We start from the raw sequence: 25,634 nt of genomic DNA, 5'->3' as shown, positions 1-25,634 counted from the left end.
GTTGCTTGGATGGCAACATATGTTGCTCCAAAACCTGTATGTACCTTTCAGCATTAATGGCGCCTTCACAGATGTGTAAGTTACCCATGTCTTGGGCACTAATGCTGGCTTTTCAACTTTGCGCCTATAACAATCCGGATGGTTCTTTTCCTCTTTGGTCCAGAGGACACGACTTCCACAGTTTCCAAAAAAAATTTGAAATGTGGACTCGTCAGACCACAGAACACTTTTCCACTTTGTATCAGTCCATCTTAGATGAGCTCAGGCCCAGCGAAGCCGACAGCGTTTCTGGGTGTTGTTGATAAACGGTTTCCGCCTTGCATATGAGAGTTTTAACTTTCACTTACAGATGTAGCGACCAACTGTAGTTACTGACAGTGGGTTTCTGAAGTGTTCCTGAGCCCATGTGGTAATATCCTTTACACACTGATGTCGCTTGTTGATGCAGTACAGCCTGATGGATCGAAGGTCACAGGCTTAGCTGCTTACGTGCAGTGATTTCTCCAGATTCTCTGAACCCTTTGATGATATTACGGACCGTAGATGGTGAAATCCCTAAATTCCTTGCAATAGCTGGTTGAGAAAGGTTTTTCTTAAACTGTTCAACAATTTGCTCACACATTTGTTGACAAAGTGGTGACCCTCGCCCCATCCTTGTTTGTGAATGACTGAGCATTTCATGGAATCTACTTTTATACCCAATCATGGCACCCACCTGTTCCCAATTTGCCTGTTGACCTGTGGGATGTTCCAAATAAGTGTTTGATGAGCATTCCTCAACTTTATCAGTATTTATTGCCACCTTTCCCAACTTCTTTGTCACGTGTTGCTGGCATCAAATTCTAAAGTTAATGATTATTTGCAAAAACTATTTTTTTTATCAGTTTGAACATCAAATATGTTGTCTTTGTAGCATATTCAACTGAATATGGGTTGAAAATGATTAGCAAATCATTGTATTCCGTTTATATTTACATCAAACACAATTTCCCAACTCATATGGAAACAGGGTTTGTATAACTAGCATTAGTTTATAGCTAGCATTAACTTATAGCTGGTATTGCCTTGTATATAGCATTAGCTTATAGCTAGCATTAACTAATAGCTAGTATTAACTTATAATTAGCATTAACTTACAGCTAGTATTGCCGTATAGGTAGCATTAGCTTATAGCTTGCATTTACTTATAACTAGCATTAACTTATAGCTAGCATAAGCTTATAGCTAGCATTAACTTATAACTAGCATTAGCTTACAGCTAGCATTAGCTTATAGCTAGAGATGGGCATAACTTTGTTTATCCAAGTTTGTACTACATTCTATTGTATTGTTTATACAACATTACGCTTTTAGAAATTGTTTTTTCTTTTTTTTTAATATAATTCTGACTTTTTGGGACCCAAACAACAATGAAATGGATTTTAATTCAGTAAGAAATATTGACTATGGGTGAGGGCCGACATCCGGGCAACTGAGCTACTTACGGGTTCTTTGAGCCATAGCAACCAGACTGGCGTTGAAAACAAACCGTTGCCATTACTCTTTAACCTGTCGACCTACACTGGTTAAACCCGTCATTCTGCCTCCAAAATGCCGAAAAACTGTGTTGTTTTTGGTTGTGCTAACCACAACTGGAAACGGAAAACAAAGGTTGTATTTTGTTCTGCCAAAGCGTGATAAAAGCCCACAGAGACGAGACAAATGGCTCGCAGCTTTACACTGGGAAAACGAGGACGGTTCTCACTGGAGTCCCCCAAAGTCCCGGGTCGTGTGTTCGGATCACTTTGTTTCTGGTAAATATAAGGAACAAAAATCCACCTTCTTAACCACAACTCGGCTATACCGTCCGTGCTAATGTTGTACTTGTTGAATTTGTACCTTATAACGTTCGACAGCTGAAGTTGTTGTTGTACAAAAATAACATGCGGTATATACTATATAGTCTATAGCCTAGCTAGCTATTTTCGAAAACCGGACAACGAGAGGATACCAAAGGCAGCCGGGAAAACGTAAGCCAGAGCAGCCAAAGAACACCTGGCGAAGAACAGTTGAAGGGGAGCTGAAAGAGATTAAGCTTACATGGGGCGAGGCACAGAGACGAGCACAGCAGCGAGATGAATGGCGTCGAGTCGTCGAAGCCTTATTTCCCATCCGGGGAGAAGAGGATTAAGTTAAGTAAGTAATATACTATATAGTCTATAGCCTAGCTAGCTATTTTCGAAAACCGGTTTCGTTTAAATTTGCACTTAACAGTTGGGTTTTTAAAAAACAATAAACCCTATAATTTTCATGTTGCTATTCAATACATGTAGCCCTCAAATCCCTCAATATTTTATACACTAACACTTGATCTTGTTGTTGATAACTTCCGCGTCTCTTTCTTAGTAGCGCGCAGGCTAAGCTAACTAGCAAGCTAAGCTAAGCCTGAGAAGCTTTAAAGTTCACTGAGACGAGTCTGACGCAAATAATACATTTTCGTTTTTTCACACGATATGCGAATAAGTAAAAATGCGTAAATGAAGGATTTAACGCCGACTTCCAAGCCACAACGCTCGTTAAATGCTTTTTCTGTCAATGCTGTGTTCGCTGTGAGCTGGTTTGTTTTCAACAAATTCTCGGTTGCTAGGGGATTGGTAGGCAGAAGTGACGTAGGTCCGCCCTCACCCATATGAGTACTTAGAATGAACTAAACTCGTATGTCGCAGCAAAGTTGTATATTTGGTAGTACAGTAAAAGGTTAATTGGTTCCTGTAAAATACAAAATATGATTATTAATGATTCAAAATGGAATACCTTTAATACTTAAGCAGGAATAGTTAAATAGGTTTAACATTAAGTGTACCCCGCCTTCCGCCCGTGTGCAGCTGGGATAGGCTCCAGCCCCCCCCCCGTAAGGGACAATTGGTAGAAAATGGAGGGACTAATAACATAAATGACACATTCGAGTCACCTTTTCACTTGTAAAGTGGTAGCATGTAAGCATTATGTCAAAATGTTTTACCTGATAGCGCTGTTAGCATTGCATCAAAATGTCTCAACTATTAGTATGTTAGCATAAAGGCAAAATATCTCACCTATTAGCATGTTAGCATTACATCAAAATATTTTAACTGATAGCATGTTTGCATTACATCAAAATGTCTCAACTGCTAGCATGCTAGCATTACGTTGAAATGTTTCAACTGTTAGCATGTTTGCATTATGTCAAAATGCCTCACCTGTTGGCATGTTAGCATTATGTCAACATTTTTACCTGATAGCATGTTAGCATTACATCAAAATGTCTCAACTATCAACAGGTTAGCATTATATCAAAATGTCAACTATTAGCATGTTAGCATGATGTTAAAATGTCTCATGCTAGCATTATGTCAAAATGTTTCACCTGATAGCATGTTAGCATTATGTCAAAATGTTTTAACTGATAGCATATTAGCATTATGTCAAAATGTTAGCATGATTGCACAATTTAAATTAACTGAAAAAAACGGTACTTTGACAATACAATGTTTGTGAAAAAATGTTTAATATTAGACTTAAATGCAAGTCTTATTTACAGAATATTATGAAGTGCACTTTTTCAAGTTGTCCTTAAATGTAAGATGCTAACACTCACCATGTCCTTCCTCAGGCTCCGAGGTACTGGTCGTCGTGGTGACGTCGCTCAAACCAGACTCGTCAGAAGCTTCTGCCTCAGAGGAGGTTTCACACACCAGCACCTCGCTGGCGTCGAAGTACTCGGCCATTGAGTCAGCCACGGAAGGAGGTCGCTGGTTGGGACCTCTCTGCAAGTCAGCAGGGGGGAAAGTTACGCTTCTCAAAGCTCCGTGCAATAAATGAACATGAAACATAGACTATAAATATGACAACATGAAATATCAACTATAGATATGACAACAGGAAATATCAACTATAGATATGACATTAAATATCAACTATAGATATGACAACATTAAATAACTACAGATATGACAACATGAAATATCAACTATAGATATGACAACATTGAATATTATCTATGAATATGACGTTAAATATCAACTATAGATCCATCATCCATCCATCCATCCATCCATCTTGCGTTTATGCGGGTCACGGGGGAGGCAGCCTAAGCATGGAAGCCCAGACTTCCCTCTTGTCCAGCTCTTCCCGGGGGATCCCGAGGCGTTCCCAGGCCAGTCGGGAGACATAGTCTTCCAACCATGTCCTGGGTCTTCCCCGTGGCCTCCTACCGGTCGGACGTGCCCTAAACACCTCCCTAGGGAGGCGTTCAGGTGGCATCCTGACCAGATGCCCGAACCACCTCATCTGGCTCTTCTCGATGTGGAGGAGCAGTGGCTTTACTTTGAGCTACTTCCGGATGGCAGAGCTTCTCACCCTATCTCTAAGGGAGAGCCCCGCCACCCGGCGAAGGAGACTCATTTCGGCCGCTTGTACCCGTGATCTTGTCCTTTCGGTCATAACCCAAAGCTCATGACCATAGATGAGGATGGGAACGTAGATCGACCGGTAAATTGAGAGCTTTGCCTTCCGGCTCAGCTCCTTCTTCACCACAACGGATCGATACAGCGTCCGCACCAATCTTCCTGTTGATCTCACGATCCACTCTTCCCTCACTCGTGAACAAGACTCCAAGGTACTTGAACTCCTCCACTTGGGGCAGAGTCTCCTCCCCAACCTGGAGATGGCACTCCACCCTTTTCCAGGCAAGAACCATGGACTCAGACTTGGAGGTGCTGATTCTCATCCCAGTCGCTTCACACTCGGCTGTGAACCATCCAGTGAGAGCTGAAGATCCTGGCCAGATGAAGCCATCAGGACCACATCATCTGCAAAAAGCAGAGACCTAATCCTGCAGCCACCAAACCGGATCCCTTCAACGCCCTGACTGCACCTAGAAATTATGTCCATAAAAATTATGAACAGAATCGGTGACAAAGGGCAGCCTTGGCGGAGTCCAACCCTCACTGGAAACGTGTCCGACTTACCGCCGGCAATGCGGACCAAGCTCTGACACTGATCGTACAGGGAGCGGACCGCCACAATCAGACAGTCCGATACCCCATACTCTCTAAGCACTCCCCACAGGACACGGTCGAATGCCTTCTTCAAGTCCACAAAGCACATGTAGACTGGTTGGGAAAACTCCCATGCACCCTCAAGGACCCTGCTGAGAGTATAGAGCTGGTCCACAGTTCCACAACCAGGACAAAAACCACACTGTTCCTCCTGAATCCGAGGTTCGACTATCCGGCGTAGCCTCCTCTCCAGTACACCTGAATAGACCTTACCGGGAAGGCTGAGGAGTGTGATCCCACGATAGTTGGAACACACCCTCCGGTTCCCCTTCTTAAAGAGAGGAACCACCACCCCGGTCTGCCAATCTAGAGGTACCGCCCCCGATGTCCACGCAATGCTGCAGAGTCTTGTCAACCAAGACAGCCCCACAGCATCCAGAGCCTTATGCGGCTCTCATCCACCCCCGGGGCCTTTTCACCGAGGAGCTTTTTAACTACCTCAGCAACCTCAGCCCCAGAAATAGGAGAGCCCACCACAGATTCCCCAGGAACTGTTTCCTCATAGGAAGACGTGTTGGTGGGATTGAGGAGGTCTTCGAAGCATTCCCTCCACCGATCCACAACATCCGCAGTTGAGGTCAGCAGAACACCATCCTCACCATACACGGTGTTGACAGTGCACTGCTTCCCCTTCCTGAGGCGGCGGCTGGTGGTGCAGAATCGCTTCGAAGCCGTCCGGAAGTCGTTTTCCATGGCTTCCCCGAACTCCTCCCATGTCCGAGTTTTTGCCTCCGCGACCGCTGAAGCCGCACACCGCTTGGCCTGTCGGTACCTGTCCGCTGCCTTCGGAGTCCTGTGAGCCAAAAGAACCCGATAGGACTCTTTCTTCCGCTTGACGGCATCCCTCACCGCTGGTGTCCACCAACGGTTTCTAGGATTACCGCCACGACAGGCACCAACTACCTTGCGGCCACAGCTCCAATCAGCCGCCTCGACAATAGAGGTGCAGAACATGGCCCACTTGGACTCAATGTCCAGCACCTCCCTCGTGACATGTTCAAAGTTCTTCCGGAGGTGGGAATTGAAACTCTGACAGGAGACTCTGCTAGACGTTGCCAGCAGACCCTCACAATGCGTTTGGGCCTGCCAGGTCTGTCCGGCATCCTCCCCCACCATCGCAGCCAACTCACCACCAGGTGGTGAGCGGTAGAAAGCTCCGCTCCTCTCTTCACCCGAGTGTCCAAAACATGAGGCCGCAAATCCGATGACACAACTGCAAAGTCGATCATGGAACTGCGGCCTAGGGTGTCCTGGTGCCAAGTGCACATATGGACACCCTTATGTTTGAGAATGGTGTTCTTTATGGAAAATCTGTGACGAGCACAAAAGTCCAATAACAAAACATCACTCGAGTTCAGATCCGGACGGCCATTCTTCTCAATCACGCCTCTCCGGGTTTCACTGTCGTTGCCAACATGAGCGTTGAAGTCCCCCAGTAGGACAAGGGAATCACCCGGGGGAGCACTTTCCAGTACTCCCTCGAGTGCATCCAAAAAGGGTAGGTACTCTGAGCTGCTGTTTGGTGCATAAGCATAAACAACAGTCAGGACCCGTGCCCCCACCCGAAGGCGGAGGGAAGCTACCCTCTCATCCACCGGGTTGAACTCCAACGTGCAGGCTTTGAGCTGGGGGGAAACAACAATTGATACCCCAGCCCGTCGCCTCTCACTACGTGCAACGCCAGTGTGGAAGAGAGTCCAGCCCCTCTCGAGAGAACTGGTTCCAGAGCCCTTGCTGTGCGCCGAAGTGAGTCCAACTATATCCAGCCAGAACTTCTCCACCTCGCGCACTAGTTCAGGCTTCTTTCCCCCCAGCGAGGTGACATTCCACTTCCCAAGAGCTAGCTTATGTAGCCGAGGATCGTACCATCAAGTGCCCTGCCTTCGGCTTCCGCCCAGCTCACAACGCACCCGACTTCTATGGCCCTTCCCATGTGTGGTGAGCCCATTGGAGAGGGGACCCACGTTGCCTCTTCGGCTGTGCCCGGCCGGGCCCCATGGGGACAGGCCCGGCTACCAGGCGCTCGCCATCGTGTCCCAACTCCGGGCCTGGCTCCAGAGGGGGGCCCCGGTGACCCGCGTCCGGGCGAGGGAAATCGGAGTCTCTGTTTTTGCATTCCCATTGAAGTCTTCGACCTGCTCTTTGTCTGATCGCTCACCTAGGACCTGTTTGTCTTGGGAGACCCTACCAGGGGGCATTCATTTCATTTTTTCATTTATTTATTTTTTTCAGGCAATGACATAAAAAAGTACAAAGTTGACAACACATAATAATATAAATAAATATAGTGCAAAAGGTAATGTATAGTATGTAATGCATAATTGTCCATTTTTGCCTGACAGGGAAGAAGATAATGTTTTTAATCCCACCCCCAGTTCTCCATTCAGTGATTATTCACATAAGTTTCACTGTTACTTTGTTCAAGGATTATAATACAGATGTTGTATCATAGTGGCATTACCACAGGTAACAATAATTATTACACTGTAACAATAATTTGTATCAACAATGTAGGAATAATGAATATACCAACAATGGCAATAGACAACATAGCAATAATGGTAATAGACAACATAGCAATAATGGTAAGGAAACATTGAGCACATGTTAACACTTTGAGACAGAGTATAGCAGCAGGTCAAATTAAAGACCCTCATCTCTATATTTGAACCAGACCCCATGTTTGAAGCCCCCCGGACAACATAGCTCCTAGGATCATTGGGACATGCAAACTCCTCTACCACGATAAGGTGGCAGCTCAGAGAGGAGTCAGCTATAAATATGACATCAAATAAAATCTATGAATATGACATTAAATATCAACTATAGATATGACAACATTAAATATTAATAATGAATATGAAATAAATATGACAATATTAAATATGAATATGACGTTAATATGACAATATTAAATATGAATATGACATTAAATATCAACTATAGATATGACAACATTAAATATCAACTATGAATATGACAACATTAAATAACTATAAATATGACATTAAATACAATCTATGAATATGACATTAAATATTAACTATAGATATGACAACATTAAATATCAACTATAGATATGATTACATTAATAATGAATAATGAATATGACATTAAATATCAACTATAGATATGACATTAAATATAATCTATGAATATGACAACATTAAATATAAACTATAGATATTACATTCATTTAAATATAATCTATGAATATGACATTAAATATCAACTGTAGATATGACAACATTAAATATCAACTATAGATATGATAACATTAAATATGAATATGACATTAAATATCAACTATAAAGATGACGGTATTGAATATCAACTATAAATATGACAACATTAAATATGAATAATGAATATAACATTAAATATCAACTATAGATAGACATTAAATATCTATGAATATGACATTAAATATCAACTATATATATATGACATTAAATCAAATCTATGAATATGACATTAAATAACTATAGATATGACAACATTAAATATGAATAATGAATATGGCATTAAATATCAACTATATATATGACATTAAATATCAACTATATGTATAACATTAAATATGAATACTGAATATGGCATTAAATATCAACTACAGATATGACATTAAATATGAATAATGAATATGGCATTAAATATCAACTATAGATATGACATTAAATATCATCAATGAATATGACATTAAATAACTATATATATGACATTAAATAAAATCTATGAATATGACATTAAATATCAACTATAGATATGACAACATTAAATATGAATAATGAATATGGCATTAAATATCAACTATAGATATGACATTACATAAAATCTATGAATATGGCAAAATTAAATATCAACTATAGTTATGACATTAAATATAATCTATGAATACGAAAACATTAAATATCAACTATAGATATGACAACATTAAATATGAATAATGAATATGGCATTAAATATCAACTATAGATATGACATTAAATAAAATCTATGAATATGGCAAAATTAAATATCAACTATAGATATGACATTAAATATAATCTATGAATATGACAACATTAAATATCAACTTTAGATTATGACATTAAATATCAACTATGAATACGACAACATTGAATATCAACTATAGATATGACAACATTAAATATGAATAATAAATACGACATTAAATATCAACTATACATATGACATTAAATATAATCTATGAATATGACAACATTGGATATAAACTGTAGATATGACATTAAATATAAACTATGAAAATGACAACATTAAATAACTATAGATATGACAATATTAAATATCAACCATAGATATAACATTAAATATGGATAATGAATACGACATTAAATATCAACTATAAATATGACAACAATAAATATGAATAATGAACATAACATTAAATATCAACTATAAACATGAAATTAAATATCTATGAATATGACAACATTAAATATCAACTACAGATATGGCATTAAATATCTGTGAATATGACAACATTAAATAACTATGGCTATGACAACATTAAATATAAACTATAGATATGACAACATTAAATATTAACTATCAATATGACAACAAATAACTATAGATATGACAACATTAAATATCAACTATAGATATGACATTAAAAAATCTATGAATGACATTAAATATCAACTATAGATATGACAACATTAAATATCAACTATAGATATGACAACATTAAATAACTATATACTATTTGACACACACACAAATTGATATACAGACACACACATACACATTGATATACAGACACACACACACATTGATATACACACATTAATTGGATTACAGACACACACACACACACACACACACACTGATATACAGACACACACATTGATATACAGACACACATGAATTGGGTTACAGACACACACACACATTAATATACAGACACACACACACACACACACATTGATATACAGACACACATGAATTGGGTTACAGACACACACATTGATGTACAGACACACACACATTGATGTACAGACACACGCATTGATACAGACACACACGCCTTGATATACAGACACACACGCATTGATATACAGACACACACGCATTGATATACAGACACACGCACTGATATACAGACACACATTGATGTAAAGACACACACGCACCGATATACAGACATAAACGCACTGAGATAGACACACATTGAGATACAGAGACACACACATATTGAGATACAGAGACACACACATTGAGATACAGACACACACACATTGAGAGAGACACACATTGAGAGAGACACACACACACACATTGAGACACAGACACACACACACATTGGGATACAGACACACACACACATTGGGATACAGACACACACACATTGGGATACAGACACACACATTGAGATAGACACACACACATTGAGATACAGACACACACACATTGAGATACAGACACACACATTGGGATACAGACACACACACATTGATATACAGAGACATTGAGATACAGACACACACATATTGATACACACACACACTTTGATATACAGACACACACATTTATATGCAGACACATTGATATACAGACACACACACATTGATATAAAAACACACATTAGGATAGACACACACATTGATATACAGACACACACATTGATATACAGACACATTGATATACAGACACACACACATTGATATAAAGACACACACATTAAGATAAAGAGACACACTTTGATATGCAGACACACATTGATATACAGGCACACACATATTGATATACAGACACACACACATTAAGAAACATGTTTGCAAATCATTTTACTGCAATAGTGGAAAGCTGCCATCCCGTTACTTTGTGTCCTGACTTTTGGAATAATTAATAATTTTGGAAAACCTTTCAAATTGATCCTGAAACACAATGCAGAGGTTTTAAAATTGGTGTAATGTGCGCCCACCTTCTGGTCGTCAAGACACGTGCAGCAGATTTCTGTAGTACTTGTAAAGATGCAATAACATTTTTATGAAAGCAGGACGTTACTAACATCGAGACCACTTGTAATAAAAACATGCTTTAGCTTCTCCGTGTTTATTGGGCCAACTCTGGCTGTATTCTTAAGATGATAAAACCTGTTGTTATATGTTTTATAAAACTAAGGTCAGAGTCAAAAACCACGCCCAGGTGTTTCACACTGGGTGATTGTGTCAAGAACTAAGCTTGTAGTTTGGATATGAAGACTAAAACTTCAGTTTTGTCCTGGTCCAAGTGTAAAAAGTAATCTTCCATGCAGGATGTCATGTCTGAGATGCAAGTGTGTGCCGGCAGCATAAGCGTGGAAATGAATCCCACGTCTCCTGATGACAGCACCAAGTGGACTCATGTCAATACTAAAATGAAGGGGACCTCAAACTGATCCCTGAGACACACCAGGTGTGATTCCATGGATCTTTGAGGAGCATCGATCCATACATGGCAAGAGTTTTCAAGAATAACAGCAGGGGTTTGAGTACACTACAAAGAATGAGGTGGTCTACTGGATCAAAGGTAGCACTAAGATCCAGGAGAACCAAGACTGACACTTTTTGAGAGTCCGCACTTCACCATGTTGAGAAATATTGGAAAACTTTTTGACTTGCAGGATTATTCTCCTCATAATTGTTGGAACCTAAAGCAGCCATGAAGCTCACTGACGTCACTATTATTATTATTATAATTATTAATATATATATTTTTATAAATTATTATAAATTATAATTAATATATTTTATTAAGTATTATTAGTTATAATTATTCTTATAATTATTATTGATTTATTCTTATATTTATTATTGATTGATCAGTATCATTAATATCGATTTTTGTTATTTTATTATTATAATAATTATAATCATTGTTATAATAATTATAATATTAATAATCATTATTATTATAATTATTATTATCATTGATTATTATTGTTGTTAATTATTGTTCAATATAATTATCATTAATTATTATTAATATTATAAATACGATTAATAATCATGTTTATTATTAATAGTATTAATTATTAATATTATTAATTATTATTATTATCAATTGTTTTATTATTATCATCAATTGTAATATTGTTGTTATAATAATAATAATAATAATTGTTATTATAATAATTATTACGATAACAATTATAATAATTATTATAATAATGATAATTATTATTATAATTATAATAGTAGTAGTAGTAACTATTATTAACTATTAATTATTACTAACTATTAATTATTAATATTATTGATATTGTTATTGTAATTATTGTGTATTGTGTATTATTATTATTATTGGTATTATTAGTACTATTATAATTATTATTATTAATAAGGATTATTATTATCAGTACAAAGATGGAGGACAGGTGGTAGATACACACCTGCTCTGCTTGGACAGTACAGAAGGACTCCTCAGAAGACTCGGAGGACAAGGACAGGGAATGGACCTTGGTCTGATGGGACTGGATGTCAAGCTACACACACACACACACACACACACACACACACACACACACACACACACACAAAGACCACACACACACACACACACACACACACACACACAGAGACAGAGACAGACACACACAGACAGAGACAGACACACACAAACAGAGACAGACACACAGACAGAGACACATACACACACACAGAGAGAGAGACAGAGACAGACACACACAGACAGAGACAGACACACACAGACAGAGACAGACACACAGACAGAGACACATACACACACAGAGAGAGAGAGACACAGACACCGACACACACACACACACACACACACACACACACACACACAGAGACAGACACACACACACACACGGACACACACATGCAGACAGACACATACACACGCAGACTGGTTAGAGAAGGAAGGGATTAGTGACAATAAATGAATATTGCAATCAGTAGAATGTAAAAACACAATATTGTGGAGGGAAAATGTTTTACACAACATTGAGTTGTTTTGTCACAATTATGTCTACAAATATCTTTTATTCAACTTTTTACAACTGTTGTGTGTTGCTATGGTTATGATAGGAGTGTGCCGATACAGCTATTTCACTTCCGATACCAATATTGGAGTATTGGACGATACAGATATTGATCTGATGTGATATCAGCAGGAATAATACATTGTGTGTGTGTGCGTGTGCGTGTGTGTGTGTGTGTGCGCGCATGTGTGTCTTGTACATGTTTGATGCTCACTGAGCATGTGTTCATAAAGCAGTGAGTGTGCGTTTCCACTGTGGGCCATTACATTATCATTATACATTATTATAATAATATATTATTTACATTCTTTATTATACATTATTATAATGATATATTATTATAATTATACATTATTAGTATACATTATTATAATTATACATTATAATTGTAAAAATGTTACATTCATTATTATACAGTATTATAATTATACATTATAATTATACAAATTTTACATTCATTATTATACATGATTATAATTGTACATTAACTTTCATTATGATACATTATCATAATTATTCATTACAATTATACATTATAAATTTTTATAATCATACATTCATTATTATACATTCATTTAATGATACATCAATGTGTTATTTAGTAGTGTGAATGTTATAAAGTGTTTGATGAAGTGAAATGAGTCAAACAACAATGTAATTATGAAAAATATATTTATTATTAACCTCTGGAATGGACTTATGCTGTCTTTAAGTTGGAGTGGAGGAGGAATTGCTTTTTGACAACAATACTTCCTGAAATTAAGCTCATGATGCAATAGGTTGAATGATGTGGACACGTTTGTTACTGGATACATTCTAATACTGCCATGGAGACTTTGTATGTGTAAGTAATATGTAACTATAATGATTTGTTTATATTGACACATGTCACCTTCAATGATGATTACCTATGTCTAGTTTGTGTGTGCTTAGCTGTTGTGTAGCTGCTATGTTTACCTTTTGTAAATGACTTTAGTAAAATAAAATAAATGGTGTGTTTTTGGAGGACATTTAGATGTTAACTGTGTCATCTTTGTACACAATCTGCTTGTATCGCACATGATATTGCACACAACACTGCTTGTATCGCACATTATATCACACACAACACTCAGCTTGTATCGCACATATCACACACTAGTAAACACTGCTTGTATCGCACATGATATCACACACTCGTAAACATTCTGCTTGTATCGCACACGATATCACATACAAGTAAACACTGCTTGTATCGCACATGTCACACACTAGTAAACACTGCTTGTATTGCACATGATGCCGCACACTAGTAAATGCTCTGCTTGTATCGCGCATGATATCACACACTAGTAAACATGCTTGTATCGCACATGATATCACATACAAGTAAACACTGCTTGTATCGCATATATCACACACTAGTAAGCACTGCTTGTATTGCACATGATGTTGCACACTAGTAAACGCTCTGCTTGTATCGCACATGATATCACACACTAGTTAACACTCTGCTTGTATCGAACAAGATATCACACACAAGTAAATACTGCTGGTATCGCACATGATATAACACAAAAGTAAACACGCTGCATGACTGCTTGTATTGCACATGATCTCACACACAAGTAAACACACTGCAGGACGGTTTGTGTGATATACTTCAGGTACAGTAACTACATGATATACTTCATGTACAGTAAGTATGATATACTTCATGTACAGTAAGTACATGACTGAGTGTAGTACCTCAGACAAAGTACATGATGATGATATATTGCACCTCAAAGTACATGAATATAATGTGTAGTACCTCAGACAAAGTACATGAATATAATGTGGTGTATCTCAAAGTACATGAATGTAGTGTGTAGTACCTCAGACAAAGTACATGAATATAATGTGTAGTACCTCAGACAAAGTACATGAATATAGTGTGTAGTACCTCAGACAAAGTACATGAATATAGTGTGTAGTACCTCAGACAAAGTACATTAATAATATGTGTAGTACCTCAGACAAAGTACATGAGTATAATGTGTAGTACCTCAGACAAAGTACATGAATATAGTGTGTAGTACCTCAGACAAAGTACATGAAAATAGTGTGTACTACCTCAGACGACAAAGTACATGAATATAGTGTGTAGTACCTCAAAGTACATGAATATAGTGTGTAGTACCTCACACAAAGTACATAAATATAGTGTGTAGTACCTCAAAGTACATGAATATAGTGTGTAGTACCTCAGACAAAGTACATGAATATAGTGTGTAGTACCTCAGACAAAGTACATGAATATAGTGTGTAGTACCTCACACAAAGTACATGAATATAGTGTGTAGTACCTCAAAGTACATGAATATAGTGTGTAGTACCTCAGACAAAGTACATGAATATAGTGTGTAGTACCTCAGACAAAGTACATGAATATAGTGTGTAGTACCTCAGACAAAGTACATGAATATAGTGTGTAGTACCTCAGTCAAAGTACTGCATAGAGAGGTCAGTTGTTGGGTGGTGGTGTGCCGTAAATCAGGGGCGGCCCAAGCCTGTCTGAGTCGTTCTCTCTCCATGGTCAGAACTTCATGGACAGACTTTAGACTCGCGAAAACTGTCAAGGGCAAACATAACAAGATAAGAATCAAATACTACTCAAATAATATTCATGATACTTCTTTGGAGAAAAAACTGAGTACTTTGAAGTCAACGTTCACATAACATGATTTGAGATGATCTTATTTGTATTTTTGTTCTCGTTAAAAACATTTAAATTATTTTTGTTTTGTTTTCATTGCACTGATGGATGATGTGTCATGTGTACTTTGTGTACATTGTGTACATTTTTATGTATACTGTCAACATACACTCTTGTGTATGTTGCCATGTTTGTCTACATTGTCGTGTTTGTGTACATTACCATGTATATTGTGTTGTTTGTGTACCTTAATGTTTACATTGTCGTGTTTGTGTACATTATCTTGTACATAGTTGTGTTTGTGTATATTGTCGTGTACATTGTCGTGTTTGTGTACATTACCGTGTACATTGTCGTGTTTGTTTACATTACCGTGTACATTGTCATGTTTGTGTACATTACCATGTACATTGTCTTGTTTGTGTACATTACCGTGTACATTGTCATGTTTGTGTACATTATATTGTACATTGTTGTTTGTGTACATTACCGTGTACATTGTCGTGTTTGTGTACATTACCGTGTACATTGTTGTGTTTGTGTACATTACCGTGTACATTGTTGTGTTTGTGTACATTGTTGTGTTTGTGTACATTACTGTGTACATTGTCGTGTTTGTGTACAATACAGTGTACATTGTCGTGTTTGTGTACATTACCGTGTACTTTGTCATGTTTGTGTACAATGTCATGTTTGTGTACATTACTGTGTACATTGTTGTTTATATCAGTAATGAAGTCCACCTAGTGAATCAGTGGAAAATAGTCTATTTCCTTATTTACAAATGTTTCTGACTTGAGTAAATATGATAGTTCATCTTTCTGGCCTGGAATGGAGAGAAAAACAAACCTTTTTGTGAGAGTTTGCAGACGTCCTGGTGGAGTTTATTGGCCTCAGGTGACGTCACCTGGGGGTTGGACAGTTGGGAGTATACGTAGTCTGGGATGGACTGCAGAGAACTGAAGTTGGTGCTCATTTGGTTGGAATTGAACTGAAGAAAAAAAGGAAATAACATTATTATTATAGTAGTATTTGTATTATTGTTATTAGTATTTGTATTAATATAATTCTATTGGTATAATTAATACCTTAGAGACTTGCTTTTTTTGTCATTCAAATGTCAACTTTACAGTACAGATAAGGAGGTTGCATTAGCTGCTTGTATCCATCCATCTTCTTCCGCTTATCCGAGGTCGGGTCGCGGGGGCAGCAGTCTAAGAAGGGAAGCCCAGACTTCCCTCTCCCCAGCCACTTCGTCCAGCTCTTCCCGGAGGATCCCGAGGCATTCCCAGGCCAGCCGGGAGACATAGTCTTCCCAATGTGTCCTGGGTCTTCCCCGTGGCCTCCTAGCGGTCGGACGTGCCCTAAACACCTCCCTAGGGAGGCCTTCGGGTGGCATCCTCACCAGATGCCCGAACCACCTCATCTGGCTCCTCTCGATGTGGAGGAGCAGCGGCTTTACTTTGAGCTCCCTCCGGATGGCAGAGCTTCTCACCCTATCTCTAAGGGAGAGCCCCGCCACCCGGCGGAGGAAAGTAATTTCGGCTGCTTGTACCCGTGATCTTGTCCTTTCGGCCATAACCCAAAGCTCATGACCATAGGTGAGGATGGAAACGTAGACCGACCGGTAAATTGAGAGCTTTGCCTTCCGGCTCAGCTCCTTCTTCACTACAACGGATCGATACAGCGTCCGCATTACTGAAGGCGCCGCACCAATCCGCCTGTCGATCTTACGATCCACTCTTCCCTCACTCATGAACAAGACTCCCAGGTACATGAACTCCTCCACTTGGGGCAGGGTCTCCTCCCCAAACTGAAGATGGCACTCCACCCTTTTCCGGGCGAGAACCATGGACTCGGACTTGCAGGTGCTGATTCTCATCCCAGTCACTTCACACCGATCCAGTGAGAGCTGAAGATCCTGGCCAGATGAAGCCATCAGGACCACATCATCTGCAAAAAGCAGAGACCTAATCCTGCAGCCACCAAATCGGATCTCCTCAACGCCCTGACTGCACCTAGAAATTCTGTACATAAAAGTTATGAACAGAATCGGTGACAAAGAGCACACTTGGCGGGTCCAACCCTCACTGGAAACGTGTTCGACTTACCACCGGCAATGCGGACCAAGCTCTGACACTGATCGTACAGGGAGCGGACCGCCACAATCAGACAGTCCGATACCCCATACTCTCTGAGCACTCCCTACAGGACTTCCCGAGGGACACGGTCGAATGCCTTCTTCAAGTCCACAAAGCACATGTAGACTGGTTGGGAAAACTCCCATGCACCCTCAAGGACCCTGCCGAGAGTTTAGAGCTGGTCCACAGTTCCACGACCAGGACAAAAACCACACTGTTCCTCCTGAATCCGAGGTTCGACTATCCGGCGTAGCCTCCTCTCCAGTACACCTGAGTAGACCTTACCGGGAAGGCTGATGAGTGTGATCCCACGATAGTTGGAACACACCCTCCGGTTCTCCTCCTTAAAGAGAGGAACCACCACCCCGGTCTGCCAATCCAGAGGTACCGCCCCCGATGTCCATGCGATGCTGCAGAGTCTTGTCAACCAAGACAGCCCCACGGCATCCAGAGCCTTAAGAAACTCCGGGCGGATCTCATTCACCCCTGGGGCCTTGCCACCGAGAAGCTTTTTAACTACCTCAGCAACCTCAGCCCCAGAAATAGGAAAGCCCACCACAGATTCCCCAGGCACTGCTTCCTCATAGGAGTATGTGTTGGTGGGATTGAGGGGGTCTTCGAAGTATTCCCTCCACTGATCCACAACATCCGCAGTCGAGGTCAGCAGAACACCATCCTCACCATACACGGTGTTGACAGTGCACTGCTTCCCCTTCCTGAGGCGGCGGGTGGTGGTCCAGAATCGCTTCGAAGCCGTCCGGAAGTCATTTTCCACGGCTTCCCTGAACTCCTCCCATGTCCGAGTTTTTGCCTCCGCGACTGCTGAAGCCGCACACCGCCTGTGCCTGTCGGTACCTGTTTGCTGCCTCCGGAGTCCTATGAGCCAAAAGAACCCGATAGGACTCTTTCTTCAGCTTGACGGCATCCCTCACCGCTGGTGTCCAACGGGTTCTATGATTACTGCCACAACAGGCGCCAACTACCTTGTGGCCACAGCTCCAATCAGCCGCCTCGACAATAGAGGTGCTTATAGTTCAGAATAAAAGAGAAATAAGGTGCAGATATAAATAAAAATAGATTACTGTACAGATAAATATATTGCACTTTTGCATATGCATCCACGTTTATATTGTATATGTTTGTATATGTATATGTTATACCATTCTTATTAGTATTATTAATATTGTTTTTTAGTGCTATTAATATAATTATTAGCATTGTTGATATTATTGTTATTAGTATTATTAATACTATTTTATTAGTAGTATTATTATTGTGATTATTGGTATTATTGTTATTAGTATTAATATGAATATTATCATTGTTATTAGTATAATTAATAACATTATATTATAGTTAATAGTATTATTCATATTATTATTATTGTTATAAATTGTTTTTATTATCCATCCATCCTTCCATTTTCTACCGCTTGTCCCTTTTTGGGGTGGCGGGGGTGCTGGAGCCTATCTCAGCTGCATTCGGGCGGAAGGCGGGGTACACCCTAGTGGCCACCTATATGAGGTGGCGACTTACTAATAAAAACAATTTAAATTCTTTTTATTATTGGTATTAATAATATCATTAGTATTAATATATCATTATTATAATTATTATCATTATTATTGTTGTTAGTGTTATTAATATTATAATCGCTATTATGATTATTCATATCATTATTATTATTGTTTTTATTAGTACTATTAATATCATTGCTATTAGTATTATTATCATTAATATTAGTAGTAGCATACTTGCCAACCCTCCCGATTTTCCCGGGAGACTCCCGAATTTCAGTGTCCCTCCCGAAAATCTACCGGGGCATCCATTCTCCCGAATTTCTCCCGATTTCCACACGGACAAGAATATTGGGGGCGTGCCTTAAAGGCACTCCCTTTAACGTCCTCTACAACCTGTCGTCATGTCCACTTTTCCTCCATACAAACAACGTGCCGGCCCAGTCACATAATATATACGGTTTTTACACACACATAAGTGAACGCAAGGCATACTTGATCAACAGCCATACAGGTCACAGTGAGGGTGTCCGTATAAACAATTTTAACACTGTTACAAATATGCGCCACACTGTAAACCCACACCAAACAAGAATGACAAACACATTTCGGGAGAACATCCGCACCGTAACACAACATAAACACAACAGAACAAATACCCAGAACCCCTTGCAGCACGAACTCTTCCAGGACGCTACAATATACACCCCCGCTACCACCAAACCCCGCCCCCCCAACCCCGCCCACCTCAAGGGAGGCGGGGGTTATGTTTTTACCAGCGCCATCTTGGGACTAAGGAAAAGTGCTGCGTGCCGCCTTGCGCTTTCCGGGGCCAGGGCAACGCCAGGGTTGGTGCTCAGTGGCAGCAGCGAGCACGGGCAGAGCGGATAAGCTGCTGTTTGTCACTGAGGGCTTGTCGGGCCGCCGCTGGCTGGTGGACTCGTGCGCCCAGCGGAGTATCCTGCCTGCATCAGCAGTGGATGCACTGGAAGATGGCCACGGGCCTCCGCTGAGTGGAACCAGCATCCGCACTTTCGGCACCAGGTCAGTGAACGTTTCATTTTCTGACCGCACGTTCACCTGGGACTTCGTTATTGCCTCTGTGGTTGTACCTATTCTGGAGGGAGATTTTGTGTGTGCAAATAGACATGAGGTGGACGCCTCGAATGGCCGTTTAATTGACTGTCGCTTTCTCCACTATCCCATGCACACTGCCAACGCCAACACGCTGTGGGGGATGTTTATCAACAATTTCTTGCAGGGTTTCCATTACTGACTGTCCCAACGTTTTCGACAACTGTCGCAAAGCATGGGGTGGAGCACTTCATCCCTACAGTGGGCCCGCCTGTTTTCGCCCGAGCACCGCAGCTTGACTCTGCTAAACTGGCCCTGGCACGGCAGGAATTTGCTACTATGGAGAGACTGGGGATTGTACAGCGTTCCAACAGTCATTGGGCTTCGTCTCTACATATGGTACCGAAGCCTGGGGGGGCTGTGGCGGCTTTGTGGTGACTTTCGCCGACTGAATAATGTCACCACGCCAGACCGTTACCCCATCCTGCACATTCATGAATTTTCTTCACAGCTGGCTGGAGCGTCTATTTTTTCAAAAGGCAGATTTGTTGCGTGGCTACCACCAGGTACCTGTACATGAGCTGGACATACCGAAGACTGCCACAATAACTTATTTGGGATTATTTGAGTTTTTGATCAGCCAGGGAACATTTGATACATTTACAGCTGCTGTTTAGCCGGTTGAACGAACATGGGCTGATGGTGAACCAAGTGCCAATTTGGAGTAACTGATATTGACTTTCTTGGCCACCAGGTGTCCTTCCAAGGTGCTGTTCCCCTACCTATATGGGTGGAGGCAATTTCCAAGTTTCCTCGCCCACTAACTGTCAAGCTGCTTCAGGAGTTTCTCAGAATGGCAAATTTCTATAACCGTTTCATTCCACGTGCAGCTCATCTCATTCACTCATGTATGAGGCATTAAAGGAGAGGAAAGGTTCACAGGAAGTGAACTGGTCTACTGACAAGCTGCAAGCATTTGAAAACACAAAGTCTTCTCTGGCCAGCACAACCTTGCTAGCACATCCCTCCCCTACTGCTCCTTTGGCTCTCACTACTGATGCCTCAAATGTAGCTGTGGGTGCGGTTAGTGAGCAGTGGGTGGAAGGGACATTGCAGCCCCTCGCCTTCAACTCAGGGCAGATGAAAGGAAATACAGCACTTTTGACAGGGAGCTCCTGGCCTTGTTCCTGGCGACCCGCCATTTCAGGTTCCTGTCGGATGGTCGCGATTTTACAGCTTTTTTGGACCACAAAACTCTGACTTTTGCCATGGCTAAAACTTCAGACCCCTGGTCTGCCCGCCAGCAACGCCAGCTTGCATCCATCTCAGAGTTCACTACCAAAACTAGGCATGTGGCCGGAAAGCACAATGGAGTAGTGGACTGTCTGTCTCGGGTGCTTGTCAGTGCTGTACACCTGGGTCTCGACTTCGCAGAGATGGCAGCGGATCAGAGCAAGGATCCAGATCTTCAGGCCTGGTGCACAGCGGTAACCGGTTTGCAGTTTGTGGATGTCCCCTGCCATGGCAATGGTTCCACATTGCTCTGTGACATTTCTACTGGTCCATCTCGTCCGATGGTTCCTGCGGCTTGGCGCCGGCGGGTGTTTGACGCCGTGCATGCTCTCTCTCACTCCAGCGTAAAGGCATCTGTGAGGCTGGTTAGCACCAAATTCGTCTGGCCAGGCATGCGGAAGGATGTCAGGGGGTGGGCAGCCGCATGTGTGTGTTGCCAGCGGGCCACGGTCCACCAGCACATCAGGGCACCACTTGAACCCGACCAGGTGCCGGATCGGCGGTTCGACCATGTGCATGTGGCACTGCCCTCCTCTCGTGGGTGCACTCATCTCCTCACTATGGTGACAGAACTACCAGATGGCCGGAGGTAGTTCCACTCGCATCCACAACAACGGATGAGATTGCTGATGAGAGGAGCTCAGTTCACTTCAGAGCTGTGGAACGCAATGGCTGTAGGACTGGGGGTACAGCTGCATCGCATTACTGCTCATCACCCTCAAGCAAACGGGCTCTGTGAAAGATTTAATCGCTCGCTAAAGGCTGCCCTGCGGGCTAGCCTCACAGACAGTGGATGGGTGACCGTTTATCGTGGGTATTGTTGGGCCTGCTCTCTGCTCCGAAGGAGGACCTCCAGGCCTTGGCTGCTGAATTGGTCTACAGTCAGCCCCTGAGGGTGCCAGGCGACTTCCTGCCCACAACCTCGGGTCAAGGGACAAAAGTGGCCCATCATCCTGCTGCTCAGGGGGCCACCAAAACAGTGGTGCCTGTCCCCATGCATCACTGTTTGCCTCATTTCCATATGCCCAAAGACCTCCTGGCGGCAAAGTTTGTTCCTCCATCATAGTGGTCATCGCTCCCCACTCCAACTTCCTTAAGACGGCCCCTTTCGAGTGGTGAAAGCAGGGCTCAAGAACTTTGTCATAGACTTGGGGGGTTGGCATGAGCGGGTTACTGTCGATCAGATAAAGCCTGCCCATCAGGACCCGGACGGCGTGACGCTACCTGCACTCCCACCTCGTCGGGGCCGGCCGCCTGCATCTGTCCTGTGACCTCTTTTTACAGACGGTGAGGTAAGGGGACACACTTGAAAAAAAAAGTGGAAAAAGTGGTTGTTGTGGAAAAACTTTTGAGAATAAACTCACCGGCTCAGAACTACTGCTCTCCTGCCTCATTGTCTTGACTACCACAGTATTATTAGTTATTATTATTGATATCGTCATTGATATCGTTTTTGTTATTAGTTATTATTATTGTTGTTATTATTATTATTATTATTATCATTATTATTACTACCGGTAGTATTATGTATTAAGCACTAACCTTTTCCACTTTGAATAAAAATACAAAACGGGAATGTCCTTGTCATTGCTTGCAAAAACTTGATATTTGATCAATAATGACAATAATAATGATATTATTAATAATAATAATGATCATATTAATAATGATAATAATGATAATGATCATATTAATATTAATAATAATTATTATAATAATAATGATAATGATGATAATAATAGTATTAATAACAATGATAATATTAATAATAATAATGTTAATAATGATAATATAATAATATTAATAATGATAATATTATTTATGATGATAATAATAATGATGATATTAATAGTATTAATAATAATAATAATAATAGTAGTAATAATAATGATTATAATACCGATAATAATGATTATAATAATGATAATGATAATAATAATAATGATATTATTAATAATAATGATATTATTAATAATAATGATGATAATACTAAAATTAATATTATTACTGATGATAATGATAATAAAAATGATATGTGATGAAGCAAACAAACAGATGTATTGCCATATTTCAGTCATGTGACCTCACCCTGCGTACATAAAATGTTTATTGTGAGTATTTCTTCCACTCACCAGCCCCATGGCTTCCACGCGGGACAAAGTCCTGGAGTGTCCGTACATCCTTCCTCCCTTCTTGGGTTTCTCCAGGGACAGATTCTACAAAACATGTCAAACGTTCACTTTCCAAAATGATATCCTTTATTAAAGTACAGTAATCCTCTAATGGGTTCCAGGCCGTGGTAAAATAGCAATATTATTGTTATTAATACATCACATTTCTTTATAGAGCACAAGAAAAAATGTTAATGACAGCACGATATCGCTCGTTTAAATCTGGCGATACAGGAGCAGCGCAGCAAAAAATTTAAAATGCTCATAATAAAAAATAAATAAAAACAAGGAAAAAGAAAAAACTAAGAATAAAAAAGAAAAGAAAAAAGAAAAGAAGAATAAAAGAAGAAAAATAAAATGCTAAGAATAAAAAAATAAAAAAATAAAATGCTAAGAATAAAAAAATAAAAAAATGCTAAGAACAAAAATTAAAAAGAAAAACAAGAAAAAAGAAAATGCAAGAATAAATTTTTTTATCAAAACAAAAAAAAAGAAAATGCAAAGAATAAAAAAATAAATAAAGAAAAAAGAAAATGCTAAGAATAAAAAAATGAATACATAAAAACAGGAAAAAAGAAAATGCTAAGAATAAATAAATAAATAAAATAAAAAAAGAAAATGCTAAGAATAAATAAACAAAAGAAAAAAAAGAAAATGCTAAAAAATAAATAAATAAATAAGAAAAAAGAAAATGCTAAGAATAAAAAAGAAAAAGAAAAAGAAGAAAAAAGAAAATGCTAAGAATAAATAAACAAATAAAAGAAAACAGGCAAATGCTAAGAATAAAAAAAGAAAAAGAAAAAAAATGCTAAGAATAAATAAATGCTAAGAAGGCACTAAAACAAATAAAATAAATACAAAACGGATATCACACTTAAATTTTCCTGTACTTTACATTGAAAATAATATTCTAATATTTCTATTCAGAGCTTCATAAATCTTATAAATATGTTTTTAACATAATTAGAGAATGTAAAAAATAATATATGATTTATAATAAATCATATTTTCATCTTTACACTGGCCTGAACCATTCGGGTTCTTAATGAGTCTGTTTTTTATTTCTTTTAAGAGATCAAACATTCTCTACATTCTCACAAGGTTATTTTTAGCAGCGTATTTAATCATATTTTCACGTGAATACTAATATTTTATTTGTGGAAATCTCATATTTGGATGTTTATAATTTATAGACAGATGTTCTGACGGGGTTTTATGCTGACGATACGGATACCGATCATCCAGGAGTGAAACCTGCTGATACCAATTACGAGTATTAACTGTAAATATTTTATGTGTTTATAATGAGTACTATTGACTGTAACAATATCAACAATATTTCATCAAACCAAGTCAATAGTACACAATAAATTACATTTATTAATAATCGTAATGATCATCATCATAATAACTACATGCATCAGGGTTAGTTTTGTTTACAACAGTCAATAGTACACAATAACTAAAATATATTAATAATCATAATAACTACAGACAAATTAGATCATGATTAGTGTTTTCTTTAAAACCAAGTCAATAGTACACAATAACTAAAATATATTAACAATAATCATAACAATAATAATCATGATAATAATAATTACAGACAAACTACATGCAGCGGATCAGGATTATTTTTGTGTTTAAAAACAAGTCAATAGTACACAACAAC

The 25,634-nt window shown here is 39.6% G+C and overlaps 1 protein-coding gene across 4 annotated transcripts in view; it reads right to left on the bottom strand.

Annotated features, from left to right (window-relative positions):
• Positions 1–25,634, bottom strand: part of LOC133651709 (oxysterol-binding protein-related protein 7-like) — a 94,213-nt gene that overhangs the window by 29,707 nt on the left and 38,872 nt on the right. For 3 of the 4 annotated variants that reach the window (XM_062049747.1, XM_062049749.1, XM_062049746.1), the window contains exons 9-13: positions 23,924–24,007; positions 16,616–16,757; positions 15,549–15,682; positions 12,475–12,567; positions 3,617–3,785 (exon numbers count right to left, since the gene is read on the bottom strand). In XM_062049747.1, coding sequence (XP_061905731.1) covers positions 3,617–3,785; positions 12,475–12,567; positions 15,549–15,682; positions 16,616–16,757; positions 23,924–24,007 — 622 coding nt within the window. The remainder of the gene's footprint in view (positions 1–3,616; positions 3,786–12,474; positions 12,568–15,548; positions 15,683–16,615; positions 16,758–23,923; positions 24,008–25,634) is intronic. The other variant, XM_062049750.1, reaches the window with a different exon arrangement.

This window comes from Entelurus aequoreus, linkage group LG06 (assembly GCF_033978785.1).
Source record: "Entelurus aequoreus isolate RoL-2023_Sb linkage group LG06, RoL_Eaeq_v1.1, whole genome shotgun sequence".
In the NCBI taxonomy this organism is placed as follows: Eukaryota; Metazoa; Chordata; class Actinopteri; order Syngnathiformes; family Syngnathidae; genus Entelurus; species Entelurus aequoreus.
This window is presented reverse-complemented; position numbering and strand designations above follow the sequence as displayed.